The sequence below is a fragment of the Pyxicephalus adspersus genome, chromosome 7 (genome assembly GCF_032062135.1).
Source record: "Pyxicephalus adspersus chromosome 7, UCB_Pads_2.0, whole genome shotgun sequence".
Classification (NCBI taxonomy): domain Eukaryota; kingdom Metazoa; phylum Chordata; class Amphibia; order Anura; family Pyxicephalidae; genus Pyxicephalus; species Pyxicephalus adspersus.
This window is the reverse complement of record NC_092864.1, coordinates 4,031,853-4,050,697: the sequence shown is the minus strand read 5'-3', so window position 1 is coordinate 4,050,697 and position 18,845 is coordinate 4,031,853. Positions and strand designations below refer to the sequence as shown.

The window sequence follows — 18,845 nt, the reverse complement described above, 5'->3', positions numbered from 1 at the left end:
TTACCTTTGCTTCCGGCTCATCGTCTTCCAGTTTCACCGATTGATTTTCAGATCCTGACGTCTCCTGTAGAGCTTCATTTGCTGCTGCCTCCTCTTCCCCTTCTTCCTCTTCCTCTTCCTCCTCCTCCTCCTCCTCCTCTTGTTTGACCAGCAGCAGCCGAGTTTTGTCCACCCACTCGTTTTGGCGGCAATTTACTGCGGAAACATATGTATTCATATTAGAATTAGGCAAGAAGGTGAAGAATAAATACATTGGCTATATAACAATCTGCCGCCATTAGAAATACTTTCACATGTTCAACATTTATATCTCTTTTTTTAAATACATTTTTATAAATAATATTGGCTTTATACAAAATACAGGTAATAAACAGATACAAAAATAACAAAGTAGCAATAAACATTAAAGTGTAAACAGTTTGTACATATACACATAAAAAACATGGGTATCACATACTACATATAACAAGGACAACACGAAAACAAGGGGGTAAGGGAAAAAGGGAAAGAAGGTTGTTCAAGCAGTTAAGAATATCAACTGACACTTTCCAAAAACATACATATGACTATATAGTCACCACTGAGCTATCCCAGCCCATGGGCATATAGTATTCAATCCATGGTGACCATACTTTCTGAAATTTAGGTACAGAAGCGGTTAGTAAAGCTCTCACCAAGACTCCTAATTCTTAACTTGTTCTATGTTGGGAGTTGCAGACCACCAGGCCTTGGCCAGCACCATTTTGGCTGAGGTGAACGGATATGTTAACAATTTAAATTGATTATTGGTGAGGAGCGAAAGTTTTTAATTCAAAAGTGCCTCAGCCGGACATTTAGGAAAGGAGCGTCCCACAATAGTATAGTTCATTTGATATACTCTAGTCCAAAACTGCCTCACTTTGGGGCACTCCCACCATACATGATAAAGAGTTCCCGCAGTGTTGCAGCCCCTTAAGCAATCACCTGAGCAGGTTGGCTGGAACTTAGCAAGCCTAGATGGCACCATGTACCACCTTAACATCAGTTTATAGCTGGCTTCCACCGCTGATGCATTAATACTACAGTGGGCAATCTAGACATATAGGAAGGAGTGGACATCATTTTCTGCACCAGGTTGCTATACAGAGCTGATAAAACTCCTTTAGGATTTGGGTCCTGTACACACAATTTTTCAAACCAAGTCATGTTGAAGGGACCCGGTGGACTTTCCCAGCCTGGACTGGGCATAATTTTTGATTTGGAGGTACCGAAAAAGCTCCGCTAGAGGGGCTTCATGGTTATCACGAAAGGAGAGTATCCCAAATGGATTGATAAAGAGATGGAGTCTGTAAAGATCTTTCTCCACCCACCAAGCAAAACGTCTCCATGCCTCGCAGGAACATCGGGTTCCCAGTAATAGGGGCCCCTGGGGTGTGGCGAGAGATTAGGACACCGTTATGTTTAGTAGAGTCCCAGATTCTCACTGTATGGCCCAAATAAACTCCAACATCTTACGCTGTAGGTATTGTATAACATGAGTAGGTATAGCAATCAGCAAGACTCGCATAAGGTAAAGGAATTTAGGGAGTCATGACATCTTAATAGATGCTATGCGTCCTAGCCATGAAATATAATATGGTTTCCAGGATTCTAAGTAGACCAACCAGATGCTTCACTAAGTCGGGATGTTGGCAGCGTATGGAGAGTCGTAGGATGAAGATAAAAAAATATCCAGGTAGCTAAGCCGTTTTGATCCCCATTGAAAGAGGGAAGGGCTCCTTAAGTGCCTTTACCACTTCGGTCGGCAAAGTAATGTTAAGAGCCTTGCATTTTGAGCTATTCAATCGAAGCCCAGAGAATACCTGGCTTAAAACCTCCATCAAAGTAGGCAGGGATACCATGGCATTTGTCAGACTAAGAAGGATGTCATCTGCAAAAAGGCAGAGCTTGTGTTGCTTACCATTCAGATCTATACCGTGAATATCTGCATGTTCCTAGATTGCTTTAGCCAGAGGTACGACTGTCAGAGCAAAAAGCATTGGCGACAACTGGCATCCCTGCCTGGTACCTCTGCCTATGGGGAAATACACCGAGCGGTAACCCATATATTGAATAAATGCTTTAGGAAAGGCATACAGGGAGGATACCCATGCACAAAAGTTTAGACCAAAGCCCCATTTTGCTTGTTAGATGAAGTGGCATCTCGGAGTTTGGTAGGAGCCGTAGACACACTCTATCAGGACCCGGCATCAAGTGGTTGTTGGTATCGCCACATAACACCAAGGAGGGTTATCATTAGGTGCATAATAAGACACTAGAGTTACTTTAGCATCATTTAAAGTGCCAACCAACTGGGGAATTAAATCCTTGCACATTGAGGGAGAGTATTGATATTACCATTTCATCACATACACAGGCCGCCTATTAACATGTTGAATGGCTCTGTCACAGACATTTGTACAAAAAGTCACCTGTCCGGTGTCAGATAAAAAAAGGGAAAAAAAGAACAAGAACAGGGAAGACAAAGACAACACCAATTCAACAAGACAAAAAGCACAGTACCTAACATGTACGCCCAGACGGTGCAGAATTGAGACCTGCTATCACCACCCTGCACCCACCTTGTTAGGTGGCTCAACAAAATAGTGCAACCAAGGGAAGACAGAAATACCTCTGTCGCCCCAAAAATGTTACCAGACATATCCCCCACAACCATGACAATCGCGAGGGATATCTCTAGAAACTGCAGAAGTACACAGTGACTTCTACACCAGGACCAAGGCATTGAAACAAATCACAAGAAGAGTATCATTCAGGTATCAAGTATACGTATAGCTGACATTTAAATTGCATGGCAAACTGCCTTAACTTATGTTGTTCCATGACTTGCAAATAACACTGGGGAACAATTTTGAACAAATTTTTTGTTGACTTCAATTTTTAAGCCTATTTACACTATGTATGCCGATTCTGAAAGTGCAGTCAGTTGTCTTCTATCACATCAAGTGTTTTCTCTACCGCTTATATTATTGCGATTACTGTAGCGTGGATTTGTATCGGGTATTCATTCACACGCAAGACAGTGTGGTCAGAGGTTGTGCGCTGCTCTACGTAGGAATATCAATATTTGACGGCTGCCTGCAACTCACCCACATACCAAAACTAAAATACTACATACGAGAAGACAACACTTTAAGACAGACAGAGATGTCATAACCATTGTGCATATGAAGGTCCTGGAATAAACATTTCAAGCTTCTATCATACTGTTCACTTCACTTGGACATCTAGAAACACCAGCAGTACGTCCAAATTGATATCGGTCTCACTATCAAATCACTTACAAGTAGCAATTCGGTATCACAAGGCTCCTAATGCGGTAAAAAGCCTCAGCAATAATACTAAGTCTCCCCTTAAACCTGAGAAAGCCCGGTACTGGCGAAACGCGTCGGGTGGGACACCTTACCTCCATCGCTAACCTAGTATGATACTAAACTATATTGCTTTTTTTTTTTTTTTGCGAAACTAGTGGTTATATGTTAGCCTAGGATTCATTTATTGAGACACAGCTCCTAATCTTTTAAACTATGTTGTTGCAACAATAAAATTTTGTGTTTTTAAATTTAACTCTGGATGCCCTACAAAAGCCTGGCTTTCCCTCCCTCCTCTTCCTCCCACAGATACACAATATGCTTGGTTATCATTCAAAGCCATTGTCAAGGACTTTCTTGGAAACACACGAGCAAATAATTACACAAAAATTGTCCAGAAACTTTTGGAGAGCTACAAAATGCTTGGTTGCAATATTTCTCTAGATCCTCTAGCTTATAGTGCAAGGACAGTACCTCTTGTTTCAGATGTTCAATGTCCTCCTCATGGCCCTCCGGGACCATTGTGGCATCATCCATGTGCCCCTCCAATCGTACTGTACGCTGACCCAACACCCAAGTGGTCAGTATTTACTCAGCCGTACTTTCCAAGGCTGGGTGTAGCAGGGTTTGAAATCTGTTAAAAAGATTCTCTGGATCTGGGGGCTGGTGCTGGACAGTTGGTAATGAGGAAGGAGAGCTCCCTGTAAACAGGTCAGGTTCACTAGAGCCATCACTTTTCTCCTGACTCAGGAGAGGGGAAGAATCCGCCATTTTAGTTGCAACACATGCTAAGGCTGCCTGCACTGTCGCTCGGGATTGCCGGCGTTTGCTGCGAGTAGGCATCTGTATTTTCCTCCACAGACCTCACGCTGCTGTGCCCGTGCTTAGAAAGCCTCATGGGACCGGAATCGCCTACTGATGAGCCTGAAAAAGCCTTGTAGGTCCCAGTGTAGAGTGGAGCCGACTCAGGAAGCGACCATCTGTCGGACCCGCGCATGCGCTGGTATATACACACACATACATATATATATATATACACACACATACATACATATACATATATATACACACACATACATACATATACATATATATACACACACACACACATACATATACATACATACATATACACACACACAGACACCAGTGTTATATATATAATACGGATATAGGTATATAAATAAATATATATATATATATATAACCGTATCTAACCATATTTTTTCGCTCCATAAGACGCACTTTTTTCACCCCAAAGGTGGGGGGAAAATGTGCATCTTATGGAGCGAATATTGTTGCACAGCCAGCCCTGCCTTCCAGTGCAATTCAGCAGCAACACAGACGACATGGTCAGCAAGAGAGAAGAGCACGGCGTGCAGAGCCCAGACACCGCTCACAGCCCTGACACCAGACACACAGGACAGGTAACGGCACCGGACACACAGGTCAGGGTGACACAAATGTGTCATGGAGGGGAGAGGAGACATTCATGAGGCAGCTTGGAGCAGGGAGACACAGTAGGCCAAGCCTACACAGAAGGGGGCCGTAATGATAGGCAGGTGGGGTGTATTACACAGTATACGGTAGTAGGTGGGGTCACGAGGTAAGTACTCACGGTAGGTGCCGTCCTTTCTCTGACAGGAGTAGGTGGCCCCCACCTGTACGGTGAACACATCTTCCTCCTCATCTTCGTCCTGTCCGAGTTCTATTCCATGTTCTTCCTCCATGGACTCCTCGAGGTTCCGGTCCTCCTCAGACATCGTCTCCGGCTCGCGCGGTTGAGTTGCGGCAGCAATTGCCGGCGGTCACGTGATGCGAGCAAAGCCCTTAAAGCTGCGCAGCCTTCTCTCAGAAAGCCCGGGGTGGCCTTAAAACCGACTCCCCTCAGCGGAGCCTGGTAACAGAGCGGAGAGCAACGAGAGGGGAAGGCAGAGTGCAGACCGACAGGGAGCGCTAGTGAGCGAGATCAGCGAGGAAAACCAACAAGAAGCATCGCCCTCACTAACGGAAGAGGACACTTCCGCTAAACGCCCGGAAGTTATGTCAGATAGGGGGCGGTGAGTAAACAGCTAGGGGGGTTGTGCCATTATTTTGTCTTTTTCATAGCATAGCAATAAAGTTTTGTTTTTTTTTTTGCCAGGAGCGGCCATTTTTTGGATTCCCTTGTGATCTATTATTGTTATCATCAGGTTGGGAGCAGAGGAAGACTTCAACAACCAACAGCCTCTCTTTTATTGTCCAATCAGCACCCTGGGCCCTGTACTTGCCGGGTTTGGGGTGCCTGAACCCACAGATATTATAAATATTTATCTTTGGTGGGTAAAGCAGCCTGGAGGGCGTATGAGGATGGGGCAACTGTAAAAGATAAGGGGCGAGTTGGATATTTGCGAGCAGAGATGACGTCTGCGTTGGAAAGTCCATGGAATCATCTCACTAATTACACCGGTCAACAAACATTTTCTTGCCAAACAGATTAAAGTCATTTTAGGTGATGTTTGATGCTCGGATTCCAAGTATGGTATTGGTTTTGTTAGATTGACTCTAATTTTCAAAATATGAACAAAAATAGAGAAGTTGGGTTTGTTGGCAAAAAAAACTTGTATTGAATATTTGCGATTAGAAGCAATTCCTTCAATACATACAAATCATATATGGTCCTGACCCATGGGTTCAATGGGTGTATCCAGACCACCTTAACTAGACCGGTATATTCCCGCACCCATGTTTACCATGTTATAGAATTGGTAATTCGCCCCTAATCCCGACGCCTTTCGCCGTGTGGCTTCCTCAGGAGATGCGTAGTTGGTAGTAGTCTTTCTTTAAGTCTGGAGGACCCCTTAAAGACTGCAATCACGTCTAAATTTTGGATGAAGATGCAAGGATTAATCCTGTGTCAGCTTGTCAGTGTGGTGGTCTGACATGATCCTATGTTGGTGACTCATTACCATATTAATGATGCTCATTATAATATGTAAATTAGGGAGGCTGTGTTGTTGGGGTTGCAAATGACAGACTAATACAGACAGTGATACAGGAGGAGAGGACCCTGCCCCGAAGAGCTTACAATCTAGTAGGTGGGGGAATATTGCTCATGCTACCTGTGAACGTGCAGGTATCATGCTAGCTGTACACCTGCTGGTATCATGTTGGACCCCCTTTCTTTCGTTGTGGCACAGATTCACCATTTTGGTTCATATTGATGACATCACACTGGCTGTAGATTTGTCAGCTGCACCTCCATGTTGGGAACCTCCCGTCCAATGTCCACATTCATATTCTGGTGACTGTGGAGGTCATTGGAGTGCCGTGACCTCTATATCACATTCTGTGTTGCTATGTATGTGTATCCACATGTGATTTACAGTTTATCCAAAGGACAACCTTGATATCCCATAGTTATTTAAAATTTTGACACTCTTTGTCTTTCAAACTATGGGAAGAGATTGGATATGGGTGTCACCTGAAGATATCACCCCCCAGAACCTGTAAGTCAGCTATTCCTATTGTTCAAAAAAAGGTTTTGTCCAACAGATTGACCTTTTGGCATAGCTGACCAATGTCCAATACTGCCAGTTAGGTCAGAGAGGAGATCAGGGTAGGCACCAACCCAGTAACAGAAACCACAGCACACAAGGTGGATGGTTAACTATTACAATTTTATTGTTGAAAAGCTCCAGTGTTTATACGTTATTACACAGGAACTGCTCATTATCCCAGACCATCTGGGAGCCCTCCCCAAGCAAATTCCTGTATCGGCCCCAGCTACTCCCTTGCACTAAAATCTCACTTAGAACACCCCAAGGTCATGTGTGAAGATAACAGTTATACAAGAATTTGTAATCATTAGGAGAAAAACTGTCCTTGTCTGAAAATTATGGAGGCTTCCAACTATCATATTAACAAGCTAGCGGTGGTTTATAACAAAAATGGTGCCAGTCAGGTCAATAATTGAGACGTCTGGTCCAGCGCCTGATTGTGAAGACCTCCTGCAGTGCCAAATGGAATCCGCCGTTCTAAATCTCCAAATCCCAGCAGCTTGTGGCCCAAAAGCCAGAATCCACATACCCACACAACGGGGATTCTGGATGGATCATTATCTCCAGACGGGCAACTCGCAATCCCGGCAAACTAGTAAGCAATGCAAGCCCAAATCACTAAAGCCATTATCCAAGATGGCCACCGCATCTCCTCCATCCTCAGAGGGAGTGCTGGAGTTGCTTATGGCAGGAGACTCTCTAACTGATGATAGCTCTCAAGGACAAATAGCCACTGTGGTGACCAGATTACTTAATCTGGTCATACAAGAAGCAGTAGAGCAAGTAATAAGCATAGAGTTTCAAGATATAAAGCAAGAATTACTATCCCAGGCACAAAAAGTCACACAATTGGAAAATGGTCAGTATCCTGGAAGATGCAACGAATAATACCGATGCCACTATGCAAATAATGCACAATCGAGTGATGGTTTTGGTTAATCGAGTAGAGGATTCAGAAAACCATTCCCGTTGGAACAATTTATGCATCATAGGTGTTACGCACAGAGAAACAAGACCACTAGGGGGCAAAACGTGTCAAACGCCAAGGGTCAATTGCCAAGGATCAAGGAGACAGAAACCGGTGACACAGAGGCCACTGGGGTCACAGGAGACACTGGAAACAGCAGGAGGATATCCACAGACAGGAACAGCAAAGGGAAGTTGGCTGGGAACCAACAGACTGGATCAGGTGTTAAGGCAGGAGCTGGACAGAGGAAACGCTGATTTAAGCAGCAGGTGAACAGGAACAAGCTCAACAGAACTAGAGGCTCAGCCCAATTGAGATACGTTGCACGAACAAATAGTTCAGTGTGTGAGCTAGCTAAATAGCCAGGGCCGGTCAAGAGGTTATTTTCTGATTGGCTAGTGGATTGGACAAAATTGATAAAGCTTGGAAACGGAGACACGCCCAGCGTCAGAACTGCCCGCATGCGCAGGAGTGAGGCGTCTGGCCTTTAGTGAGGAAGAAGTAAGTGTGACAATAGGCCTACCAGAATATTAAAAGGCTGGCCTACTCATGAGGATTTGCTCCAACACCATTCCTGATCTTCTGGGTTTGTCAAATCCTTGCAAAGTAGAGAGAGCTCATAGAATTGGCCCACCTAAAGCCAACAGAAAATCTCTCCAGTGATAGTTCACTACCTAGACTACGCAGACAGTACAGCCATTCTTCGGGCATATCATGCGGCTAATATCCTGCAAATTGAAAAGCATGTCATGCTGTTTGCAGATTACTCCATGGAAGTCACTCGTAAACGAAAAGCCTTTACCAAAATATGTGCTATATTATATCAGCAATGCCTCAGGTTTACATGGCTTACCCAGCTACCTTGCATTTTTTGTTTAAAGATGGGACTAATCATTCTTTCACTGAGCCAATCAAAGCAGAAGAAGCTCCAACACCTTTATTAGGTAACCTGCTGCAATTGTCACCATCATCAGCTCGGCAACTTAAGAACACACAAGTTATCAAGCTGCATACACCAGTTACCAGGACAATTCAATAATAAGAGTTTACAGGGATTTTATGCAAAACATCCTTGCGGATCCCCTTAGGCTATGTGGAAGCTCCACCTAGAAGCAACAACAAAGATGACATCTCAGAAATAACGTAAAGTCAACAAAAGTTTGAGTATTGCTACTTTTATTTTTCTCTCTTTTCTCTTTGTAGGTGATGACCCTTCTCCATCTTCCCATCCCAGATTCCTAGGTTTGTGCAGTGATTGTACGTTTGGTTCAATAGCCTTGTATTCTGTATATTAAAATGGCGGGAAGAGGGCAAATGGTACACATGGTTCCCCAATCATAATGATACTAATACAGTTCAAAACCTAATGTTATTTCTTACTTTATGGGAGTTGTATCTTGGAATGTTAATGGTCTAAGAGCACCAGCTAAATGTACAATAGTCCTTCGCCAACTTAAATGATAAAGAGCAGATGTAGTATTACTGCAAGAGACTCATCTCAACCAAATTGATCTGGTTAGGGTAAAACATCTATGGGTGGGGGAGTACATGGATCGTCCTCTATAGGGAGAAGAGCTGGGGTAGCTTTTTAGATTCGTAAATCTTTTGCTCACACTAAACTTTCCACTGAAAATGATGACGAGGGATGTAGAATCTGAGTTTCTAAGAATATAGCTGCCAAACCCTTAGATTTATACAGTATATATGCACCTAATAATCCCACTGCTGGGTATGTTCAAGACCTAATGTCCTGGCTATTGCAAGACCCCATTGACACTAAAATTGTGGAAGGGGACTTTATGGGCAGCACGGTGGCTCAGGGGTTAGCACTCGGGGCTTTGCAGCGCTAGGTCCCAGGTAGAAAATAGAATTAAAAAATAGAACTGCTGGTTCCGTACTTGGAATCACACCCTGATCTTACGGAGATTAAAATAAGTATAAGAGAAATAAGAACCTCAATCAATGCAGACAATATTTTGCTTTTTACGGCAAATCCAAAAGAGGATGTCCTCCGTATCAAAGAAATATTTCCAATTAATGGAGACTTTTCAGGCCTTAAAATCGTTTTTTTGAAAAGTGAGCCCATAACAAATATACACAATAATGCATAGCGATCTATATAACTTTTTACACTAGCATGTGATTCCATCAAATATTAGGGTATTAAGGTTGGGAAATATTCCTCATCATTGTACCATTTGAACCACCCTCCAATTTTTCAGAAATTGTATAGTAAATTGAAAAAGATTTGAATCGTTGCCCCTATCGCTCTTCAGCAGAATACACCTATTCAAAATAAGATTTGCCAGATTATTATATCCTATGCAAACCATACCATGTCTTATAAAGGATATACAAATGCTGATTTTAGCTGTAATCCATTTTCTCTGGCAAGGAAAGCACCCTAGAAATGCATCAAGCAAACTATATTTGCCCAAGAGTGAATGCAATTACCCAATATATGTATTTATAATCTAGCCTGCATGTGTCGCTATATAGTGGACTTGTTAAATGCCTCTTCTAAATATGATGATTACGATTTGTAGTGTAATGTATGTTTACCATGGCATCCAGATCAAATCTTACATTGTCCTTTGGCAAAGTTACCATTGTATTTGGGAACCAATATATTAATCGGGGATAGTCTGGTGGTTTGAAAAAATCTTCAGATGTCTATTTCACCATATTTCTCTAAATATGCAAATCCTGATATTCCACAGGGAGAGGATTATAAGGAAACACAATGGTCCAATGCGTTGTTCTCAATTGTTTCATGACACATCGTTCAAACCACACAGGGACTCCCATCGCATTGAAAAATACAATCTGTCGGAGAAAGATTTATTTTTCCTCATGTAAGCGACGAGTTTCTGGAGAGAACTATGTTTCCATACAGGTCTTCACTTGGACGCTAATGCATTGGATTCCCTTATTACATTTCCAAACCCATCTATCTCAGCAACATATGCAATAATAATGAATCTTTATATTCTGTCCTTGGAATCCTTTGATGTTTCAAAGTGGGCTACAGATTTTCCAGAAGGAATAAGTGTGGCGACAAAACCATGTATATAGGCTTTCAATTCCCTAGGCGAGACATGAAAAATCCATCCTTGGGACATTTTATCCAAAATGTGAAGAGTTCAAGGCTTCTCTGGCACATTTACACGTTCAATACATAACTCAAATTACGGCATCTAAACTTTCATTCGATCCCCAGCTGATGTTATTTAATTACTGGGATGACGGCTCCAGTGGTAACAGTTCTTTGTTGATACATCGGCAGTGGATCAGTATATGTCCATTGGCAGCAAGGCGAGTGATAATGCGAGCGTGGGTTGCAACCGTTCCTCTAACTATTAGGGATGTTTACAATGATCTGACCAACCTAATGTACATGGAAAAGGTGAAATGTTGAAAATGCTATCCATAAAGATCCACAAGCTGTTCATTTCTTCAACAGAGGGTTTACATTTATACTTAATACTCTCCGAGTGAGAAAGGGAAGCGGTAGTTAGCCCATTCTGTTATATGGAACGCTATGCAATTGTATCTATACGAGGCAAAATATTTGTTTTGAGGGTTCCTTGTCCAGTTTCTTTATTACTGTTTTATATGGGGATACATTATTTGCTTGTAATAATACAGAAAGCATAAATTGTTTTTTGTGTTTTTATTTACATCACCATACAGCCCTCTTCTCCTAACCATTTATTCCCCATACTTACCTTCCCCTTTCTCTGTCCCTTCTTTTTCTCCCCTATTTCTTTTCTTCTTTCGATACATTTTTGTAATATGTTACTAATATAAAATACTTATGCATTTTAATATATACATTTTGCAGTCATTGTATACCAAGAGGAATAATTTGGTGTAAAATTTCGTCTTATGCGCTATGTCTTTCATGTCGATACTTGTTGTTTATTTTAGCGTTTCATATTTTCTTCTATTCGTGTTTGTTTATATTGTTACTTTCAAAAAAAGTATTTAAAAAAATAATAATAATTTCTTACAGTGGGGTGGGTAGCCCATGTAGGTGTTAAGACCCCATTATTACCTATAGAAGGATCACATCTCGTCAAAGGACCATCATAATCATCTGCTCGGAGTGTCAATTTAGTGTCCCCCTTGTCCACAAGAAAGGATAACACCCCATTAACATGCAATGAAACAAAAGGTGACTGCAGACCATTATGAGTAGTCTATAACATAGACATTTGGGGATCTCCTTCCAGGCTGCCCCATTGTGAGTTCTTTTGTTGATTCCAGTCAATAGGATACTTCACTGTAACCTGGGGCTGGTTGTCTCCCCTCGCCCATATATTGTTCCCACCTTGGGTGTCCTGCACCGTATTTTCGAATTGCCAGGGCTGACGAGGGGGCTTTGGTCAGTCTCATTTTCGCTGTGATTGCAGACCATTATGAGTAGTCCATAACATACACGTGAGGGGGTCTCCTTCTAGACAACCCTATTGTGATTTCTTTTATTGATTTTCAATCAAAAGTATACTTCACCGTAACCCAGGCCTGGTTGTCTCCCCCCTTCCATAAAATCGGGCAAGGGGCAGTCATGCTTCCAGTGACCATACTGCCTACAATTAAAACACATGTAACTTCTATCTTTACACCCCCCCCTCACCCTTTGTCTACTCCCCAGTCTCCCTCTGTTTCTTCCATATCCCCTCTGGCTCTTAAATTGCGGAGCTTGCGGTGGTCTCTCACACCATTTGTCAACAAGCTGTTTGAAAAGGGTTTGTGTAAAATTAGTGCCCATATCCCCATTTAGAAGAAGTCCATCTACTTCAGGTGCCTTGTAAGTTTCTATGTTCAGCTCCTTGTCAATGAAGGTGTTTTCAAAGGACAAGGCCTCTTTCTGCTGATCCTGACACCTGGAAGAAAAAAGGGAATGCGTGTTATAGTAAGAGATGACGTGGACACAGCAGAACATCTACAGCCCAAATCCAACTTATTTTCATTTTACAGCCCCACTACCCAAGCTGTGTTCATATTGCAAATGGATTATGGGCCATGCACGGTGGTTCAGAGGTAGCACTCTTGCCTTTGCAGCGCTAGGTCCCAGGACACTATCTGCATGGAGTTTGCAGGTTCTCCCCATGTCTGTGTGGGTTTCCTCCCACATCCCAAAAACATGTAGTGAGGTTAATTGCCTTCCCCTCAAAAATTGACCTTTAGACTACATTAATGACATATGACTATGGTAGGGACATTACATTGTGAGCTCCTTTGAGGGACAGTTAAGGTGCGTACACACTTCCAATTTTTATCGTTCCAATCGAACGACGAACGATCGATTGGGCAAAAAATCGTTCGTAAAAAAGTAACCAATGACGCCGACGAACGAGGAAAGTCGCTGGAAACGAACGACCGGACCGACGGATCGGATTGGGCGACGATCGTTGAACATCGTTCGTGTGTACGGTCGTTCGTTGATCGTCCATGTTCAGAGCATGCGTGATGAACGAACGTCCGTTCACTTTCCTGTCGTGCACATAGTTCCTCTATCGCTCAAACGATCGTATCTATTGTGTGTACAATATCTACGAACGATCGTGTCGTTAACTCTATGTGCAGGATCGGTGCTATACGATCGTTCATATATATCGTGCAAGAACGTTCGTCGTTCGTTTTCCAACGATAATAATTGGAAGTGTGTATGTAGCTTAAGTGACACGACTATTGACTTTGTACAGCGCATGATGGTGCTATATAAATACTGTGTAATAATAATATCATGCTGTATTATACTAATGCATTAATGACACCCAGTGTGACCTAAAATTTTCCTGCCACCTTAGGCCTTATTCTAACTCCGATTCCGCCTGGGATCAGAGGACTGCACAGCATTGAGATGTCAGACTGCAGCTAATGCCGTCACACAAGCTTGTTACTAATTTCCCAAATTAAAAAAAAATTAATGACAGGCAGGTCAAAAGGCCTTCTGTCTCTATTGAACTTAACAGTACAGCGATAGTTCATTCTAAAGTCCCTGAACAATCATTTCAAGCAACATGCACCTAGTGCCCACCATGTTCCCATTCCAAACTTCACCTAGACCCTAAGCAGGGTCAGTACACATCAAATACCTAGACAATAATGTTAAATAAATGCCAGTTTGTGTAGCTGTACATTATATACCGTGAGGCTTTCATAGGAGAGGAAGTAGAAAAAAATTGGAAGTAAAAGCATACACTTACTTCTTGAGTAGCATCTTGATATCCTGCAGGAAAAATGACAAACTGTTACTAAGTATGTTGGGATACAAAGAGAAGCAGATAATAAACATTCACTTCCAAGCACTTACTGTCAAGAAAGAAACCGAGTCTGTGTCATTTAGTTTTTCACTGGTGGTGGCGATGCTCTGTTTGATGCAGCTTATGTTTTCCTCTATTTTGGCATAATTGTCCTCCATTTCCATCAGCAGACTCTCGCCCTCCTCCTGGAGCTTCTCCAGCAGTTTCTGCTCTTTTCCTTTCAGAAAATTGTACATCTTCTGGAATTCTGACTCGATGTGCTCCCGAAACTCCTTCATGGTTGTCTGTAAAGGAGGAGAAGTTTAGTGAACCGGCTAGGAGACTGCTATATGCTCACCCCCATTGAAGTTGAACTAAACTCAAAGAGAAAATTTGCTGAGTGATATAAATCTGGGAAGGTAATTGTAGCAGCACTGTGAAGGAAATCTACCATTTGCCTATACTGATGTGTGACACTACACATCTCTGGGATTATAGCTGAATGCCTGCAATGTGAGACCATCCAAGGCACCGATTTGTATTCCCATCAAATTTGGTGTTAGATTAAGTGATGTCACATGTTGTTCTGGTTGGGGCTGTATTGAAAATCTGCAGGGTGCAGGCACACCCCACTTCTGCTTTATTCACTCTGTGGATCTGCCTTTCCTACACTTTTCCTGCTGCATTATTAGTCAGGAAATCACTAGGCTACTGCGACTTGAGGAAGCAAAGCCCCTCTCCTTTAATAATGGCAGATGGGCAGCATGGTGGCTCAGTGGTTAGCACTCTGGCCTTTGCAGCGATGGGTCTCGGGTTTGAATCTCGGCCCGGACACTATCAGCATGGAGTTTCCAGGATCTCCCAGTGTTTGTGTGGGCTTCTTCCCACATTCCCAAAAACATGCAGTTTGGTTAATTGGCTTTCCCCCAAAAATTGAACTTGGACTGTGGTAATGACATATGACTATGGTAGGGCCATTAGATTGTGAGCTCCTCTAAATCACAGCTAGTGACAAGACTATGGACTTTGTACAGTGCTGCGTAATATATGGGCACAATATAAATACCGTGTAATAATATTAGTGGACAAGGCAAAAAATAAAAAGCATGGCGAGTCAGAGATCAGGAAACGAAGTCCTTTGCTTGTCTTATTGAAGTCATGCTTGACCCCAACATGACAAACAGACTAATGAGGGTGGTTTGGGGACACGTTGGGCAGTTAACTGAAGATTTGTGAATGTAAAACCCTTGTTTTAAAAAGGCAACACCAATATATCTATACAGACATGTACCATTACGGGTCATTCGTATTCTTCCTTGAATCATTAATTGTCATTTCACTGCTCTGTCACAACTATTGTTATATGACAGTCTAAACTCCTCACCCGCAGCACGTGTCTTTCCTAGATAAATGCCTAAGAGCAGAAGGCAGACAAATAAGGGTTTTTTTTATGGCTTTTTTTGTTGTTTTTTTGGCTGTTTTAACGGCTTAGAGGTCTTCACTATATGAGTGCTTCCCACTTATACATGTACACTGTGTTCCCCCCAGCCACCACCCACCACTTTTCAGTGACCACCCAACTGTTTTTGGGTGGTTACTGAAAAGTTAGGTCACGATACAGCGGAACCAACACTACAGCCACCGGCCTACTGCTTCTTCCCACCTAGATTAAAAATATTCTGGGATGAATACTAGCTATATACAAGGTGCAAAGGGTGTCCTTACTTTTTGTATTACAATCTTCTCATTTTGATTTTTAGCCATCTGTTCAGCCACCTTCAAGGCGTCTTCAAGGGGAGTTACTAAAGTCGACAGCTCTGTCTGTAGGGGAGAAAAAAAATGATGTTAGACAGGTTATCAAATCCATAAAATTCCATAACCTTTCGTATGGACAATGAAACAACAGGTCCAAAATATATACAGAGTTCAGATATTCCCAGTGACTAGAATAGACTCCCTGTGTAGACAAATGTCCTTCCAGCCTTCTGGTCACCGTTTGGTGGGGACCCCTTTTTGTTCCCCCATGACTGTGCCCCGGGGTACAAAGCCAGCTCCATACAGACATGGTGGGACCAGTTCTGTGTGGAGGAACTTGAGAGCCCTGACCTCAACCCAGTGGCCAGTGAGATTAAGAATGGCAAGCCAGGTGTTCCCATCCAACATCAATACCCGTCCTCACAAAAAAAACTAGAGAGGACGACGGGTGATGGGGGCAGGTGGTCATCGTGATTTTGAAGATCGATCACATAGGTTTATAGTTTATGTTTTGCCATGTAGTGTATTTTATGGATATCCTTACGTACAACACTTACCTTGTACACACACACTGCATCCATGATGGGAAGAAAACTGTGGTAAGTGTGCTTCAAAGAGTCCCTACAGATAAAGCAACTCAGGTCTCCATCGTCCTTACAAAAAAGCTTCAGCTTCTCGTCGTGCACCAGACAGTTCACGCGGGGCTTTTCCTTAGCTACGCTCTTTGCAGGAGTCAAGACGGCAGCAGGCACTGCAAAGGCATCTGCAGTCTTCTTCACTAGTTTAGCCAGGGCTCGGTTGTTACTAAATTTCTTATCATTGATGACTTCATTACAGGCCGGGCAAGTGAAGGAATCCTGACCGGCCCAGGCCTTGTCCAGGCAGCCGCAGCAGAAGTTGTGGCCGCATTTCACCACCACTGGTTCCTTAAAGAGTTCATTGCACAGCGGGCAGGTCAGCTCCTCGGCAAGATCATCAGAGACCCGAACAGAGCTGTTCCCCGGAGGATCCACTTTGATTTTCTGGAGGAGGAAGAAGATAACAAAAAGAGATATTTGAAAGCAACAAGGGGTATAAATGTGATACACAAGACTCGGTTTATTTTGTTTCAATCTACATGAAGGATTTTTTTAAACTGGTAAAAAAATATTCCAACACAGCTTCCATGTATGTGGGTGTTCTCTATACAAGGATGTGCAGACCCCTTTAAAAACGATAGCATGCTTGCAATAGATAACGACATGATTTTGTTTTGCAGTAAAATAGTTTTACAAAAACTAATTATACATACCCTGTTTCCCCTATAATAAGGCACTGTCTTATATTTTTTGAAATGCCAAAATATGCCCTAGGTCTTATTTTCAGGGGGATGTCTTATTTTTCCATGAAGAACACTACAGTACACATTTATTGTTGAAAATCCCTCATGTGCCATTGATTGTCCCCTTCTGATCAATCATGCGCCATTGATTGTCCCCTTCTGATCACTGACTCACTTTTTTTTGGCTTCTACGGCTGAGTAACAGACTCTGTTAGGGCAGGGATCAGCAGCTTGCTTGTCCTTTGAAGTTACTTTCAGTTTCACTCTGCACTGCAGCCAGCATCGATGAGTCACACAGAGGCACACAGCATCAGGTATCGGAGGATGTCTTATTTGCGGGGGGTGCTTTATTTTAATTGAGCAAAAATCGGGGGGGTAGCTTATTTGATGGGGATGCCTTATCATCGGAGAAACACGGTAGGAAGTACCCATGTACTCGAATATAAGCCAAATAACATTTTTGTATGTCATTTGTAACCCCTATTTAATGTACAGTGCTGGATATTATGTTAGCGTTATATAAATCTTGTTTAATAATAATAATAATAATCACAAGATGGGGACACCAAGCACACTGAATTGATGTTTGATCTGGCCAATGAATATATCACCCCAACCTGAGCTAATAGATGGACACATTCATGTCTGAGGTTACCTTTGCTTTCGGCTCATCCTCATCCAGTTTCACCGATTGATTTTCATATCCTGACGCCTCCTGGAGAGCTTCATGTGCTGCTGCTGCCTCCGCCTCCTCTTCCTCCTCCTCCTCTTCTTGTTTGACGAGCACCAGCCGGGTTTTGTCCACCCACTCGTTTTGGTGGCAATTCACTGCAGAAACATATGTATTCATATTAGAGTTATGTAAGAGGGAAAAGAATAAAAACGTTGGCTATATAACAATCTGCAGCCATTAGAAATACTTTGACGTGTTCATTATTTACATTCCTGCTGTAAATTTTACAGCTCTGGAAACCTTCTGGACCTATTGATCTGTGCAATGCTCATGGTGGGTTCCCCTGCAAATCTCCCCAACATTACAGGACACAGCAGTTACATGTTGTATATATGTTATCTTATTTGGAGGGCGGCAGAGGATTTTAGCTCTCCGGGAAATGTCTGAGTCGGAAATTACTGGTTCGGAATATTTTTTTTCTTATTTTCCTCCTCTAAACCTAGGGGCGTCTTATAGTGCGAAAAATACAGTAAATGGAGGGCGGCAGAGGATTTCAGCTCTCTGGGAAATTTCTGAGTCTCTGAATATTTCTCTTCTACAGAGCAGCATTAGGCAGCAGTAAATTTCTGCTCTTTAGATCTTTTCCTTAGATCGCAAGTTATCTTTACTAAAAATTACATTTACAAATTTGTTGTACAGCGCTGCGTAATATGTTGGTGACATAAATACTGGTTAATATTAACGAAGCACTGTGATGAAGCAGAGTAAGTCTGTGAACTCAAATTTTACTTCTACTGCAATTTTACTGCAGCCAATGTAATGCACATAGAATTCCTCTCTTCCTGCCCGCTTGTTTATTCTGGTTTTCACCACCTCAGAATCATCTGCATATATTCCATTATATATGGTACATGCCATACAGAGAGGGAAGAGGCTTATATGCTATTATATACGGTACATGCCATACAGAGAGAGAAGAGGCATATATT

At 42.5% G+C, this 18,845-nt stretch overlaps 2 protein-coding genes across 5 annotated transcripts in view; both read right to left on the bottom strand.

The window, feature by feature from the left end:
• Positions 1-18,787, bottom strand: part of LOC140334838 (nuclear factor 7, ovary-like) — a 52,701-nt gene extending 33,914 nt beyond the window's left edge. For all 4 annotated transcript variants that reach the window (XM_072417090.1, XM_072417091.1, XM_072417092.1 and 1 more), the window contains exons 1-2: positions 18,666-18,787; positions 5-195 (exon numbers count right to left, since the gene is read on the bottom strand). In XM_072417090.1, coding sequence (XP_072273191.1) covers positions 5-195; positions 18,666-18,774 — 300 coding nt within the window. In that variant the 5' untranslated portion in view covers positions 18,775-18,787. The remainder of the gene's footprint in view (positions 1-4; positions 196-18,665) is intronic.
• LOC140334846 (nuclear factor 7, brain-like) overlaps positions 11,515-18,845 on the bottom strand; it is a 9,583-nt gene continuing 2,252 nt past the window's right edge. Inside the window, exons 2-7 of the mRNA XM_072417113.1 lie at positions 17,839-18,011; positions 16,420-16,884; positions 15,833-15,928; positions 14,179-14,412; positions 14,072-14,094; positions 11,515-12,745 (exon numbers count right to left, since the gene is read on the bottom strand). Of these exons, the coding sequence (XP_072273214.1) occupies positions 12,355-12,745; positions 14,072-14,094; positions 14,179-14,412; positions 15,833-15,928; positions 16,420-16,884; positions 17,839-18,011 (1,382 nt within the window). The 3' untranslated portion in view covers positions 11,515-12,354. The remainder of the gene's footprint in view (positions 12,746-14,071; positions 14,095-14,178; positions 14,413-15,832; positions 15,929-16,419; positions 16,885-17,838; positions 18,012-18,845) is intronic.